Raw genomic sequence first — 16572 nt, forward strand, 5'->3', positions numbered from 1 at the left:
AAATAGAAATACAAATACAAATAGCGAAGCCCCCTGGGGAGGTCTTTAAGGTGGGTTATTGGGACCCTTCGCACCCTGCAGGGGGTATAATCCCCAATAACGTTGACTTTTTAGATAGGAAGGTTTCCAAGTGAGGAGCTGGGCTGGTGCAGAGCCTTCATGGAGGCTGAGGGTGCTGGGGACATCCCTACTTGGACCCTTCCACCACCCAGAAGGTGGAAATGGAGATGGTCAAGCTGAGCCCCTGGTTGAGACTTCAGTCCGGTGGCACTTGGGGCTTTGGCAGCCTGAGCAGATGTTCTGCAGAAGCTCTGCTTGGAGGCCACCTAGATGGTCATTTTTCTACCTCAAAAATGCAGTGACTACAAATTGGAGGAGGTTGAGCCCCACTCCCTTCACGGAGCATGATGCTTTTTAACGCTCTCTGTCAAATTCCTTGAAAAATCCCAGCGGGAATGTCCATAACGGGAGATACGGCACCTGTGGTCCCTCACATTTGGTGCTTGACCATCCCTAAGGACTGCCAGAGAGGAGAGTGCCACTGTGCACATCGCTGCTCCGCTCCTCTTACACTGGCTTTTTCTTTTTAATATTGCTTTATAAAAGTATAAAATGTTTTATAATCTGCAGCTGTTGCTATTTGCTCGGCAGCTGCTACCTGCTTGCTCTCTGCTCACATACCAGGGGTCAGATGCCACCGGGTAATAACTCTTGATAAATGGTGACTTTTGAACAAGGAGCGCCAGAGTGTGCAACCACTTCAACGGCTTGAGCGAGTGCAGCAAAGCGAGAAAATAAATATCCTGAGGATTTGGGAGATTCAACTAGCCAAGCTCTTAAACTGGTACTTAAACCAGCGCTGTTTAGGCTCAGCCAGTGTGAGCCCTCGGGGCTGCGCACGACTTGGGTTTGGTTGGATTTTATTCATGTTACAGCCATAAGAAGTGAGGTTTTTCCTCTATTTTTTTAATTTTGCATCCCGTCGATGTTTTTCCAAAGTAGCGCATTTCTCAAAGTTATTGTTTGAGTCAGAAAAAAACCCCTGAGCTGGAGAGGTAGCAAGCGATGCTCAGGGATGTGTACCTGTGCCTGGAGAAGTGGGGAGGATTTTGGGTGTGTGAAGCCCAGGTCGATTATGGATCTGCAAGGAGAACTGAAATCCATGCAAGAATAGGAAAAACTGCTTATTCGGAGCATGCTGTTGGTGTAGCTTTGGTGCGCTGTGGTTTTTAGGGTTGAGATGTCTCCAGATATGAGGCCTGGATATTATTTTAGTTATATTTCTATATATATGAAAATATATATTAAGGAATAAATACAATTCCATTTATATTCAATATATGGACTTATCTATTCTCTATAGATAATATAAATAGATAGATAGATACAGATATCTATATACAATCAGAGAATCCTTTAAGTTGGAAAAGACCCTTAAGATCATCGAGTCCAACTGTAAACCAAGCACTGCCAAGTCCAACCTTGAAGCCATGTCCCTCAGCACCACATCTACACGTGCTTTAAATACCTCCAGGGATGGTGACTCAAGCACTTCCCTGGGCAGCCTGTTCCAGTGATTTACAACCCTTTCTGTGAGTAAGTTTTTCCCAATATCCAATCTAAACCTCCCCTGGTGCAACTTGAGGCCATTTCCTCTTGTCCTATCACTTGTTACTTGAGAGAAGAGACCAACCCCCACCTGGCTACACCCTCCTTTCAGGGAGTTGTAGAGAGCGATCAGGTCTCCTCTCAGCCTTCTTTTCTCCAGGCTCAACAGCCCCAGTTCCCTCAGCCACTCCTCATCAGACTTGTGCTCCAGACCCTTCACCAGCTTCGTTGCCCGTCTTTGCACACGCTCCAGCCCCTCAACGTCCTTCCTGTAGTGAGGGGCCCGAAACTGAACACAGTATTCCAGCTGCCGCCTCAGCAGGGCCGACTACAGGGGGACGATCACTGCCCTAGTCCTGCTGGCCACACTGTCTCTGATACAAGCCAGCATGTCGTTGGCCTCCCCGGCACGCTGCTGGCTCATATTCAGCACGCTGTCGACCAACACCCCCCAGGTCCTTTTCCACCAGGCGGCTCTCCAGCCACTCTGCCCCAAGCCCGTAGCGATGCCTGGCGTTGCTGTGACCCAAGTGCAGGACCCGCCACTCAGCCTTGTTGAGCCTCATGCAGCTGGCCTCAGCCCATCCATCCAGCCGGTCCAGATCCCTCTCTAGAGCCTTCCTACCCTCAAGCACAGCAACACTCCCCACCAACTTGGTGTTGCCTGCAAACCTACTGAGGGTGCACTCGATCCCCTCGTCCAGATCATTAATGAAGCTATTCAAGAGCACTGGCCCCGCTACTGAGCCCTGGTATTCTATCTGTCATCTCTAGATACTACTGTATATATAATTCAATGTATATTCAATAATATCTGAATTATATAAAATACTAAAAATAGCAATATTATCCTGGCCTTGTATCTCTATCCATTATCTCTAGATATTATTGAATATCTCTAGATATTATTTGAATATATATAAAATTCAAGATATTTATTTAGTGTGTATGTATTCAATAATACCTAGAGGTAATTGATAGATAGGTAATAATAAATAGATTTTTATATATAAGTATATGTTATTATATATAATCTTTAGGTAATATATTTCAATATAGGTATTCAATAATATTCTAAATATTGACATATAGCTATATAGATATATCATCCATTAACTATTGTACATAACTGTAATACATAGATAATATATGTATAGAATTATATATATTCAATTATACCTATAGGTTTTTATAGATATATTTTAAATATATAACATATGTCATGTGTGTATATATATATATATAAAATATATCTATTATTGTCCTGCCAGAACCAGGACAATTATGCATAGATACAGATATATGAAATAATATCCAGGCCTCATATCTCAAGTGGCAACTTTTCATTGGTGTTTTTCTGTGTTTTTGTAGCGGTGCTTTGCTATTCCGAAACCTTTATTCGAATCATCGAATGGTTTGGGGCAGAAGGGACCTTTAAAGGTCATCTAGATCACCTCCTTACAATGAGCAGGGACATCTTCAACCAGATCAGGTTGCCCAAAGCCCCAGCTAACCTGACCTTGAATGTTTCCAGGGATGGGGCATCTACCACCTCCCTGGGCACCCTGTGCCAGGGCCTCAGCACCCTCACAGGGAAGAATTTCTGCCTCACATCTCATCTCCATCTCCCCTCCTGCAGCTTCAGGCCATTCCCCTTGGCCTGTCACTCCCTGCCCTTGTCACCAGTCCCTCTCCAGCTTTCCTGGAGCCCCTTCAGGGACTGGAAGGGGCTCTAAGGTCTCCCTGGAGCCTTCTCTTCTCCAGGCTGAACAAGCCCAACTCTCTCAGCCTGTCTCCAGAGCAGAGGTGCTCCAGCCCTTGCATCATCTCTGTGGCCTCCTCTGGCCTCGCTCCAACAGCTCCACGTCCTTCTTGTGCTGGGGACCCCTGAGCTGGATGCAGCACTGCAGGGGGGTCTCAGCAGAGTGGAGTAGAGGGGCAGAATCCCCTCCCTTGACCTGCTGGCCATTAGGTACTTGATATCATTTTTATTGGCTACATCAGGCCACCGTTGCAGCCATGAGGCCTTTCTCCACATCTGCAGCCCACGCTGGCTGTAACCTTGGACTTGCAAAGCTTTGCTGTGAGCTGCTGGCTGGTCCATGGGTGGCCCTAGCGTCCCTCCTGTCATCGTTACCTTCAGGCAATGACGCCACTGCTACGACTCTTTGCAAGTAACTTGGTTTTGTAAAAATTAAGACTTGATGCTCCTCTCCAGGGCAGTTTCATGAGGACCAAGCCCTGGGGAAACTGGAAGCAGGGCAGCCGGTTCTTTGTGCAATCCCCATCCCCTCTGCAAAAACCAGGCAGCAATTCTCCGAGCTTGGTAGCCAGTAGCAACAGCCCGATGAAATGAATAGGCTGTCACGCTAAGCACGAAGAACTGTAACTATTACATTTTACAATTCCCTTTTTCTTTGCAGCACATGTTCATTTAAAGGTAATGCTCTCCAGGGTTTGCATTCTGCTGATAGGATAGCGGGGTCTTAATTTACAGATATTCTCCAGTAATGCGCGGTTTATATACGTTCTGCTAATAGCATTATGAGCGTAGTTTGGACTAATACAAAATTAGAGCTCTAATTTGCATAAACAAATTACTGTTTGGATTAACGCTAAATGGGGAAGACGACTGATATTTGAGGAGATGTGATTTGGCTGCAACGGCTCTGTTTGTATAACGGCGTCTGTATGAAAATGAGCTGGGTGGCTCCGCACAGGTTGGGAGGGAGGTGAGATGGAGCAGGAGATGCTGGGTCATGAACCAGAGCGGGTTTTGGTGGCAGATGAGCCCCTCTAGGACATATTTCTCCTCAAGGCGTCACCTAAGAGCTTACTGATTGTACTGGGTTTGCATGGCAAGGTTTTGGTAGCGCAGGGGCTTGCAGGGGTGGCTTCTGTGAGAAGATGCCAGAAGCTTTCCCCATGCCCAACAGAGCCAATGCCAACCGGCTCAAAGATGAACCCACCGCTGTCCGAGATCAAACCCATCAGCGATGGTGGTAGCACCTCTGGAATAACATAGTTAAAAAGGGGGAAAAAAACTGCAGTGCAACAGCAGACAGAAGAGAGGAGTGAGAAGATGTGAGAGAAACAATGCTGTAGACACCCAGATCAGTGAAGAAGGAGGAGGAGGAAGTGCTCCAGGGTGCAGGAGCAGAGATTCCCCTGCAGCCCGTGGAGAAGACCATGGTGAGGCAGGCTGTCTCCCTGCAGCCCATAGAGGATGGTGGTGGAGCAGATATCCACCTGCAGCCCGTGGAGGTCCATGGTGGAGCAGATATCCACCTGCAGCCCGTGGAGGTCCATGGTGGAGCAGATATCCACCTGCAGCCCATGGAGGTCCATGGTGGAGCAGATATCCACCTGCAGCCCGTGGAGGACCCCACGCTGGAGCAGGTAGAGACACCTGAAGGAGGCTGTGATCCTGTGGGAAGCCCACGCTGGAGCAGGCTCCTGGAAGGACCTGTGGCCCCATGGAGAGAGGAGCCCATGCCGGAGCAGGTTTGCTGGCAGGACTTGTGACCCCGTGGGGGACCCATGCTGGAGCAGTCTGCTCCTGAAGGAAGTTCCGTGAAATTGAGCCCGGGAAGAAGGGAGGGGTGGGGGGAAGGTATTTTAAGATTTAGTTTTATTTCTCATTACACTCCTCTGATTTGATTGGCAATAAATTAAATTCATTTCCCCGAGTCGAGTCTGTTTTGCTTGTGACGGTAATTGGTGAGTGATCTCTCCCTGTCCTTATCTCAACCCATGAGACTTTTCATTCATATTTTTCTCCTCCCCAGCTGAGGAGAGCAGTGATAGAGCAGCTTGGTGGGCACGTGGCATCCAGCCAGGTTCAACCCACCACACTGATCCTTCAGAATAACCTTACGGGTGGCACTAACAGGATTGCAGCTCCTGCCTCGTCCCGCTGCCTCGCTGCAGGGTTTGTGGATGTAGGGGAGAGATGAGGAGCTGGAGGAGGGTCCCCAACACTGTCCGGTCAACCTCACTCGTGTCCCAGCATCCACTCCAGGTGATAGATGGGGGACAGCAACTCATCCCACACAGGGATGTAGCAAAACCCTTGCAAAAGCCAGGTTTAGGGAGGAAAATAATATCAAACTTATAATACGTAATAAGAATAATAATACCAAAAATACCAAAGCCTGTAGCGCTCCGTAAAACTTGGTTAAGCTCAGGGGAAATCCCGCGTTCCTGGTGGGATTGCATCCACATTTTTTCCTCTGTCTGCTGCTGGGGTTGGAGCTGCAAGCCAAGGGCGTGAGATGAAGCATCAGCCCTGGCTTCATGGTCTCACCTGGATCCTGTTCCGGATGCACCAGGCTGGCTATCAAGAAGCACGTACCAGCAGTGGGGATGGAAGCCATGCCACCACATCGCTTTGTGGTCGATGGCAAATATCTGCAGAGTTTAGGGACAAACACCTTTGCTGTGTCCTAGCAGGCTATGGTTGGGTGGGGACCTGGCCTTCGGTGCACGGTCTCTTCTCCTGCGGCGTTGCCGTGGGTGAGCTGGGACATGGCTTTTTGTTGTACCAGAAGGAGAATCCTTGAGGGTTGGGTATTTTTGGTGTAGACCACAGGGAATCAGAACTTTTCTTCCGTCTACAGCAAGAGCATCCCTGATTCTTCCCTGCATCATCTCCATCCTCAGGCAGTCGAGGTTTTGCTCACGAAGCGGCAGCTCCTTGCAATGTCTCCCTGAATTTGGGCTTGACTTGACTTTATCGTTTTCTCGCAGATCCCTGCTATTAAACCAAACGCGCCCGTCGCCTCAGGGTGGCAAGTCCCAACACGTGCAGCAGAGATGGAAGAGCAAAGGCTATCGCTGCATCGGTGGGGTGATGTACCGAGTATCGGCGAATAAACTCTCCAAGACATCCAGCACCCCTGGCCGGGGCAGAGACCTGAGCACCAAGAGCCCCGGCAGAGCAGGTGAGCAGCAAGAATTTGTCCCGTTCTGCGTCCAAAATCTGTTGAGGTCGGCTTTTAGCTGCTTATTCCCAGCCCACGTGTTGCAACTCATCCTCTGGCCTCACAGGAGCCCAAACGCAAAGGTAACGGGCATCCCATCGGTGCCGGAGCACATCCCCCAGCTCTTCTTGCTTTACAGTAGCACTGAAGGGAAAATAACGTAGAAGAAATGAAAGGTTTAAGGAAATTGAGGTTTTTCTTAACTCAGGCTTAGTTCAAGCTTGTAGAGACATGCCATTAAACTTGTTTCTTTTTTTTAACCTGAGCAGAGTCTTGGGCAGCTTCAAACGGCACTGCGAGGTTAAACGTATTTGAGATGCTCATCAAATTACATTCAATATTGACCTAAGAAAAGCTGGGAGGATCATTCTGCGGATAACTATGAAACAGGCATTTCGACACAGTTACCGGCTTCACATTGAGCTTCAATTAAATTTGTCTTTCAGCTCCTCTTGTACTTGATGCCTCAAGTGTGGCTCTTAGGCAAGACCAAATTTTTAACTGTGCTTAAAGAATCTTTTTGAGTTTCTACTTGGGGTCAAATATTTTTGCTCTGTAACTTCTTTATTGACAAATTTTGGGCACAGTTAAGCTGGGAAAGGCAAAGCCAATGGCTTTGTGCTATTGTTTTTCTTTGCTGGAAAGACAAAGGGTGCAGAGACAAGTGTGTTCATGGATGATGCTATAAATGAAGCAATTTAATCCCGAAGTCATTTGATGTATGGTGGGAAAGTGGATGAAGAGAGGCGATAAATAGCACAGTGTCGTTGAGAGGTACAGCCTCCGAAACTGCCTGCACCTCGATTCGCGTGAGTGTTATGGGGCGTCCTGGGTAGTTTTAAACTCACAAAGAACCGGGATTAGAGAGGGAAGGAGCTTTGTGCAAGCACAAAAATCCCATCAGCAGGAGAGCAGAGCAGCTCCGGGAAGTTTAAAAAGCACAAGGAAAATTAGGAGCAAACAGCAACATCTCAATAAAGGGTAAATAACTCCCCCTTGACGCTCGCACGCAGTCGGTAAGTGGCGTTGGAGAGAAAATGGAGAGAGGAAATGAGGGGCAGGCAGGAGAGGGACAACCCGTGGTGATAAATCCGTACTGTGCATCGTCGCTGGCGGGGAGGAGGGCAGAGATTTGGTGTAAACAGCGGATTAGCTGCCCCGGGCAGCCAGGGATGGGAAATAAAGAGACCTGCAGATGATGGCAGAGATGAGAATGCTATGGTGGCCGAGGGGGCACGGAGCCGATGGAGCATCGCTTTCGGGTAATCTCCCTTCTGAGAGCATTAAAGGGATGCTCGGGAGCGGTTTGGGAACGGTTTGCTGGTGGTTTTGCAACTCAGCTCTGCTCAGGACAGATTTTCGGTGACTAACGTGCAAAGTCCTCCTTGCTGCTGGCTCTGCAAATAGGTACGTGCACGCTCGTGAGCGTGCATCCATACGGCTTGTTTTGAAGTCTGCAGTCCTACCTGTGAGCTGTTAAATCCTTGGCTTTGGTGCTGCTTCTGGAAGAAGACGGGCAAGGATCAGCCTTCGGAAGCGCGGCATAAAAGGCCATAAAGTGAGCTCAGGGGTCTGTAGACCAAGCAAAGCCTGGTGTCCGTGATGTCGGATTTTTTCAAGAGCTTTGCTAACGGCAGTGGGATTCTTCAAAGTGTCTGAATCACGGTAATCAGCTGCACAAAACCAGCTCGAGGGTGGTTCTGCCATGAACACCGTCCCTGGGGGTTGAAGCTGTCACCGAAGGCAGCAAACATCTTGCTGGAGTACAAGAAAAGGGGTGAAACCCCCAAGACGTTGGCAGGGAAGACTTTAGATGGAGCAGGTCTGGTTTTGGGGCTGGGTTTCAGGACAGATTTGGACCACTGGGAAGGGTCCAGGGGAGAAGTGATGGCTGGAGAGACTGGAAAAGTGGATGACTTGGGTCTGCGCAATCTGAAGAGGAGGAGACTGAGGAGCTGCAGGTCCGCAGATCCACGAAGAGCTGCCAAGCAAAGGAAGGATGTCTTCTCCCCGGTCAGCCAAAAACCAAGGGACTTAACCTTGGTTTAAGGGGTTCAGGGAGAGCTTTTGAAGGATGAAGATCATGAAGTGCTGGAATAAGTTGGCTGGGTTGACTCTGAAATCTCCGTTATTGGGACTTTTTAAAGAACAGGTTACATGAACTTCTGTTTGGCAAGGACACAGGTAGAGTAGGTCCTGCCTTGCAGCAAGGAGGTGGACTTGACTCAAGTCGCTGCCTAATTTCCAGTCCATGCATTGGTGGCTTTAATTTAAGTGCTGGGAGTTGGTGGGAGTTAACTGCCCACCACGGTGCTTATAGCACTATTTCTGCTGCTGTTCGGGCACCAGCGTTTCCGAGGCAGCTTTTCCCAAGCCCAGATCTTGCATGTGCCATATTTAAAATGCCTGTTCCAGACTTTTCTTCTCCTTTTTTTTTTTTTTTTTTTTCCATTTATCTAAGTGCAAGAAAGTCTCTAAATTTGTCTGGCCACTGGGAAAGAACAAAGTTATGCACTGGCAACTCGGCAAAGGCTGATGGATTCAGCCTGTCCATGAATATCCACCTCTGGGCTGGGACCAAGTGGAGAAATGCCAGCCCAGAGCGCAGTTTCTGGGAGAGGGATTGAGCCGAAGGTATGACGGGAGGATTTTTGCAAATTGAGGCATCAGCATTGCTCTTGGGGTTTTGCTGGGGGTGGATTTTGGGTATGGGGAAAACCCTGGGGCTTGAGCCTTGCAAGGAAACAGCAGTGAGTTTCAAGGGATTGAATTTGCAGAGGGTGACCTAAAGCAGCTTTAAAACCCAAAGATTTGATAAAAGGCGTAGGATGAGCGTGCACCAGCAAGCACCGGATGCTTTTGTGGATAGTTTTTCCCCTTTTTGATCTCAGTTTTTAAAATAATGAGACTTTCATGGAGATGTGCAACTGTCTCGAGGTCAGCGGATCGGACCTGCTGGGCAGCTGCTCCCCATCGTGGCTTTATCGAGGGTGATGGGGCACGGAGGAGATGTGATCCCCCCCATCTTTTCTTCCCCACTGGTACAGTGTCATTTAATGAGGTCTCATTTGGAGAAACAGGTTTAATTAGTCCCACTTTGGGACAGAAGATCCCTTCCAGGGTTATTTCCTATAAAATACAAACCCATCTAGTTGGGTTTTTTAAGATATTTCTTATTTTGCTGTAGTCTCCTTCCCCCTGCCACGCAGCACATTGGGTTTGTAACCATAAAGCCCTAGTAACTGGTGTGTGTCAGTATTTTCATGCCATCTTTCAGCTCTTGCCATAATTCATCCTCCTTCGCAAGGATGGATTCAACAGATATCGGTGTCTCTTGCTTTACGATAACTGGGGCTGGCAGGGCGGAAGGTTTGTGTGTGCTCATCGAGTACGAGCCTTCACACGTATACTCAACAGTCCGTGTTTTCAACACTTGACAAAGTTTATTTAAAAGATGAAAAAAACAGCTTTTCCTTTCCCTTCCAGTGCCAGACGTTGTGTGTTTGGGGTAGCAGAGAGACGGGAAACGCTCCTGACAGTTTAATAGCTTGGAGTTTACTTACGGTGGGTTATAATTCTGCTGTTTGCCTGAATTTATTGGGTTGGTATTTTGTCTCTTCGTGGCCCGACTACAATAAGAAGTGTGATGCTGGTCGCTGCAGCTGATCCACCCACGCTGTTGTATCATCCCCACCGGGTGACTTACCGATGGATGCTGGTGGTGAGTTAAAATTTGGTCCTGGATACACGTCCTGCAGGTACCGGTGCTGTATCGGCGTCAATCCCAGGGCTGTCAGGAGCAATAAAGCAACTCATCCATCTCCCGGAGCAAGGGGAAGAGCAGGGGTTTTGCCACAGCTCATCCACAACCTGTTTCATTACCGGTGGTGCAGCATGGGGGACACCCGGCTCGGAGACAGGGAAAGCATCATTGCAAACCCAGGAAAAGTTTCTGAAGGTGTTTTGAGCATAAAGAAACTCCCTGGAGAAGTTCGTGGGTTTGGGGCATCGCAGTGGTCCATGAAGCTGCTGAGAACTGCGCTTTCATCACACGTGTGGGTCTGCTCCCAAAGGGCTTGCTGCAGGTTCTACGCTTGTCTCCCAAACACTGCAGATGAAAATATAGAAATAAAAAGACTTTCTGCCTTCCCAGCCAACCGGTGAACTCAGATCTACCATAACCCAGCCGCTTGAGCAAAGATGGAAGAGGCTGAGAAGAAAACATCTAGCTGCAAACGAGGAGCTCGAGCACCCACTCCTCGTCCCCGTGCAGGATGAAGATGCAATATCAGACACAGAAAAGCTCTTTACCTCTGAGATAAATAGTATTTCTGCGATATATTTTTCACTTTGCAGAAGTATTAGAAAATAGGCAGCGGGATGGTGTGGAAAGCATTCGATACATTGCAATTAATTTAGCAAGCGTAATAATTGAGCTCGCTCACAACAAACCTTTCCTTCGTTCTGTCTACAGCTGCTAAGATGTTATTCAGACACTTGAGGAATTTCCATCAAATTGGAGAAAGATGCAAAAGGTCCTGGCAACATACCATTTTACAAAGAAATTTGAAAAGGAAAATAAATAAAAAAACCACAGCCCTGTACAAGATTGAAAGCAGCAGAAACCAAATTAAGGTTTGACATTGTCCGGAAAGCAGCCCTGACCCCAATCTAGGCACGAGCCGCCGCCGCCGTGGTGAGAGGTATTGCACGCTCTGAGCCGGGGCTGGCTCCGGTGGTGTTTTGTCGGCGTCCAGGCAGCTTTCCCTGGACAAATCCTCACCTGCACAACTTCCTCATCCTCAGCTGAGGTTTTACCTCCTGGGAAGCGTGCGGGAGTCCCGGTGTGACGAAAGGCTGGTGGCTTTGGGGACACGCTGGCGTGGCTGGGCTTGGCCAGCTGGAGGGATGCTCGTGGGTGGCAGTCAGCTCCTCCAACAGCATGGTTTTATTTATTGATGGTTTTCAATTTTTCTCTGCAACTATAGGATCCAGAGCCTTGGATTACTTGACCCATGATTGCTGAGCTCTCAAAGGTGGAGGTTTAAGAGGAGCTTTAAGCTCTCCTGAGTTGCGGACACGTGTCTCCCGATATAGTTGTGACCGTGGCTCTGACCGCAGAGGAGCAAATTATTTCTAAACGCGTGTTTGAGTTCGGTCCTCCAGGTCTGAGGGTCTTTCCCTGCATCTAGACGCGCTCCCTCCCTCCACGCTGCTGTGTAACATCTCCTCCTGCCTCAGTTTCCCCACTCTGCTGCGACGGCATCTTAGTCCACAGTGGAGGAGACTGAAGATGCGAGCTCCTCTGCTGCATCACGCTGGAGATGGATGAGTGATGCTCATGAACACAATTTCAGATGTGGTGGGAGAACTCCGCACTTGGCGAAAGGAGGAGGAAGATAACCACGGCGCAAGGAGCCACGCGTTGGAAGAAAGTGCACTCTCGGCTTCTTGTTTACCAACTAATTTTAGAAGTGCTGAGCGCCGCAGAAACGCACTTTCCGCATTTGCAAGGATGATAAAGTGCTCAACGCCGCTGTCGGGCCAGCTGAGGGCTTGCGTGAACGATGCTCTCTTCTCTGAGCTGCTTGGCTTTTTAAAAAGAAGGGAAGGATTTAAGACTGGAACATTTCCACCACCCATCCTGTGCCACCTCTGCTTGGTGGCACTTTTAAGGCAGGTGGTCAAATAGGAATTAGGGAGCATTTGCCCCAGCGTGCCGGGCTTTGCCTTTTCCCCTGGTCCACGGCTGTTAGAGCAGGTCATCTGGTGCGGGGGAGCATCCCAAGCTGCAGTACTTCTTTGCCTGTCGTGGCCTCAACTTTCCTGCCTTCTTTCTGCAAAAGACCTTGAATGTGTTGGGACCAAGTGGTGGAAGGGTAAGGAAGAAGTTGGTGGAGGAGAAGCCAACTCAATGCACTAAGTTGTGAGAACAGCGAAAGCCAGAACGCTGCTTTTCTTAGGTTTCAGCTGGTTTTGGTGGTGCTTGTGCTGGAACCCGCTTGTGCTCAGCCCCTTGGAGCTCAATCTCTCGTCTTTGGGAGTGCTCAATCCCTTGGCCCCTTTGAGCTCAATTCCTTGGTTTTGGGATGGCTCAATCCCTTACCCCTTTTGGGTTTAATCCCTTGGCCCCTTTTGAGCTCACTTCCTTGGTTTTGTGATAGCTCAATCCCTTGACCCCTTCAATCCCAATTCCTTGGCTTTGGGATTACTCAATCTCTTAGCCCTTTTGAGCTCAATCCCGTGATTTTTGGGATTGCAGGCGCTGGCAGGCAGGGACCTGATCTCCCTGAGGAGCACCGCTGGATCCAGCACCGGTGTAGATCAGAGCTTGCAGAGATGCTCCGCAGCAGCCGTTCCAGGCTCTTACAACAGCATCGAACCCAGAGCATGCTTCATTAATTAAAGGTTGCTTCCCTAATAAAACACCTGTGACCGCCTGACCCAGGGACATGCACGTTCCTGTTAGGAGCTGGGGTGCGATCAGGCAGGAAAGCGTGAAAATCTCTGCTCGTGTAGTGGCAGCTCATCCTTTCTTTTGCTGTTACCTTCCGGAGAGTGAGGGCTTCTGCTGTCCGGTGAGTAAAATAAATTACCCCCAGCAGCTGCTAGTGCTGATCATCTGAAACAGTGGAACCCACTTAAATGAATAATAATTAAAGAAATAAATTTCCCCAAGTGCCAGCCTCAAAACTTTTTGTTCAGCAATAAAGCAAAGGAGAGCCTTGCAAAATGAATCGCTTGGCTGTTTCCGAAGTAGGCTGCCTGCGCCGCGGCGGGCGGAGCGGGGTTATAATGGCACTTATTAAAGGAGCCGGCGTGGTTCAAGGAAGCCGTTTCCTGGGTGCCGAGGCCATGCGTGAAACAGGCTGAGGAGAAGCGAGCGCCGCTAACGGTAAAACCCCTTCTCTTGATGAGCAAATAGAACGGGAAGCTGGGATGACCCCGTTACAGTCATCCCCGAGACGGAGCGTCGGCTGGTGGAACTGATTGTCTGCCTGCTGAGGTTGCTTGAGCAAAGCCCTGGTTGTTTCCCTCCCTGTGTAAGATTTCCTTAAATTATCCTTGATTTGGGGCAGTTGAAGCAGTTGGGGAGCAATGGACTTGGCGGTTTCCTCTGTCCCCAAGGAGGGTGACCTGCACAGGCCATCGCCCTGACGATGCTCTCACCCTCTTGCGCATCCCTTGGCCCCGGCGCACCCCGGCTCTGTAATTTCTCCCTTTTTTTAGGTTATTTCTGTTTTCTACGGTCTTTCCACCATATAAAAAATAAATGATGCACAAACAGACCTTTCCGCATGATGAAGTCCCGGTCCTTGAGCTGTGCCCTAGGAACAATAAAGTCCTTCCTAAATAATTAAGCAGGTAATAATTAACCGCGTTCCCTCCATGCAATATTTGCAGCCGATTTTCAACGCAAAGGAAAATTTCAAGCGTCCTTTTTGAACGTGCATTTGTTGCCTCGCAAACCCTTGGGTGAGGGGGAACTGAAGCAGGGGTGGTGGAGCTGGATGGAAGCATCCTGCTCCCCGTGCTGGCATCCTGGAAAGTACCGACTGTTGCTCCCGAGCGCGGTTCCTGGGCTACCAAGGCAAATCTCTGCCAGCCTTTCCCTGGAGAAGGACCAGGTTGCAGGTGAGGAACCCTCAAGCCCTGAGATATCTTTTGGGGTTATGAAAATAAAAGGTTCTAATTAACGTATGGATGTTGGTGGAGGGGCGCAGCATCCGACCCACTCGTTTTAAATATATTTTGTGGTTGTGGAGCCTTTGGCAGGGATAAATTGTGGCTCTTTGCCCTTCTCCATCAAAAGCTGGAATTTCAAACGGGAGACGAATGCTGCGGAAAACACCGTGGGACTGCTCAACTGTGGATTCCTTCAGAGGAGCAGGGGAAAAAAAAAAAAAAAAAAAAGAGTTAGGCTGTAGCCCCCTCTATTAATCATAGCTGTAATCATGCATTTAATGAACATGACAGCTCCCGCTCCCTCCGGAGAGACGCGCCGAGTCTCATGGCTGGGTTAGGTACAACAATCACTTCTCGACGCTCGCGCTTGATAACACCGAGAGCCGCCGGAGCAGGCAGTGTCAGGTTGGGATGATGCATTAAGAGAAACAACCCCGTTTGCACGGGCTGTGTATTTCCTTACAGATGATGTGCTTCAAACCGACTAAATCATTAAGAAGGAAAAAAAAAAAAAAATAATAAAGCAGAGAGAGAAAAACACCTGTCCCTTATGCAGGGTATAAAATATCAAGCCTGACGCCGCCGTGCTGTGTGTAATCAGATAAAAAGCCCTTAATGTGCAGTTCTTGATGCTCTCCCCAGCAGCTTTTATTTTTTTCCATCTTTTTTTTTTTTCCTCCCCTCGTTGTTCCCGCTGCCTTTGAGCGTGCACAGCGGAGGAACTTGCCATGCCACTTATTTAAATCTCTGCAGCGAGGGACTTTCGCAATATAGAGGAAAGCGTGATACGGAATGTGCAAGTCGCTCTCCTGATCCGACAGCACCGCTGTGTCCCGGACACTGATTCTCACAACTGGGGATAAAAAGAGGACAGATTCGAGACTGGCATCTGTCCTGAAAAACAAAAGTGTGTTGTGTCTGGACCAAACCAGACTCCCAGAGATCAGAGTCAAGCCCTGGGGGCATCATTTTGGCTTTTTATTTAATTTAGTCCAGACTGCAGCAAATTGCAGCTCCTAATTTTTATATTTAACCTTTATCCACTTCCCTGGTGTCTTTTGCTCAGCCCTGGTTTCACACCCCGTGGGTTACTTTGATAATACTGATAACACCCTGAATATCTGCTGTCTGCAAAATATCAGATGCTTTGTATTTATTAATGCAAATCTCTTGGTAACAGCTCTAACTGGGCATCCCGAGTCAGTAACCACTCCAAAAAATTAAAACTTGGGCTCCTTGGACCTCCTTAAGGATCTGAGCCATCAAACCCGCTCTCCTGCATCTCCTCCCTTGCTGCTTTGATGCTTGCAGAGCCTTGCTTGTATTTAAACTTCTTTTTACATGATGCAAAAGCTTCTAAAAATGCCGTCGCGCCGGAGCCTGAGTTTCCTCCGTAAATCCCAATCGACGGCAAAATGCGTAATTACGAAGCTTCTTAACCAGCAGCGTTATGCAGCCGCTGGGCTGTCTCCTCCCGGGTAAATATTTAGGTGGTTTTCTAATAGTTCGGAGAGGATTTGCACTCGGGATGAGCAATTAGGCGGTGGGAAAGCGTGGATGAAGGGTTTCTTTGCCAGCTGCTAGTCTGATGCTTTGCCAGACCTGGTCGGCACGCTGGATGGAGGCGTCTCACTCGGATTTTGCTGTGGATGGGACCGGCTCTCGGGTGGTTAAACTGCCTCCAGGCTGTGAGTTAATTCACAGTGAGAGCCCGTAATGGGAGATGCGCGTTGCCTGTCCGTGTATAATAGCATGACTTCTCGCCAGAAGATAAAAGCCGGGCAAAAAAAACCCCCAAACATTATGCCACGGATGTATTTTGGCTATACATAAATTAAAAACCAACGGCATGCGGCTGTTGCGCCCTTTATTTTTTTACTTATCTCTTTATTTCTTTAGTGATTCCTCCTCTCTGGCCAAGATGTGGTTGTCAGGCTGGCTTAACTAAAAGGATGGCACAGGAGCACAGGGGCACGCTCGTCCCCGAGAATCCGCTTTTATACCCGGGTATTAAATATTTAGAGAGATTGTCTGCTGCCCTGGGGAGCCGGCTCCTGGTATAGCCCGTCCTGCTGAGCTTGCTTTAAGGAGCATTAAACATAATTGCGGAAGGCTGAGGGATGCTCTATCCCTACCCTAATGGTCAGAGTTTAATTTGGGTCTTTCTCCCTACATCAGTTGGGAAGTCAACCTTGCTCGAGCGCGCTGACCTCTTAACCCACGTCCTTGCTAAGAGATGCTCTGCGGCATCTTCAGAGCGACCTGAAGTTGATGCGCGTTCATTTTAGCGCTGAAA

At 48.7% G+C, this 16572-nt stretch overlaps 1 protein-coding gene across 2 annotated transcripts in view; it reads left to right on the plus strand.

Moving 5' to 3' along the window:
* The window catches only part of ZC3H3 (zinc finger CCCH-type containing 3), a 182624-nt gene that overhangs the window by 121275 nt on the left and 44777 nt on the right, over nt 1-16572 (plus strand). For both annotated transcript variants that reach the window (XM_054815362.1, XM_054815363.1), the window contains exon 5: nt 6358-6551. In XM_054815362.1, the coding sequence (XP_054671337.1) occupies nt 6358-6551 (194 nt within the window). The remainder of the gene's footprint in view (nt 1-6357; nt 6552-16572) is intronic.

This window comes from Grus americana, chromosome 2, assembly GCF_028858705.1.
Source record: "Grus americana isolate bGruAme1 chromosome 2, bGruAme1.mat, whole genome shotgun sequence".
NCBI classification, from domain to species: domain Eukaryota; kingdom Metazoa; phylum Chordata; class Aves; order Gruiformes; family Gruidae; genus Grus; species Grus americana.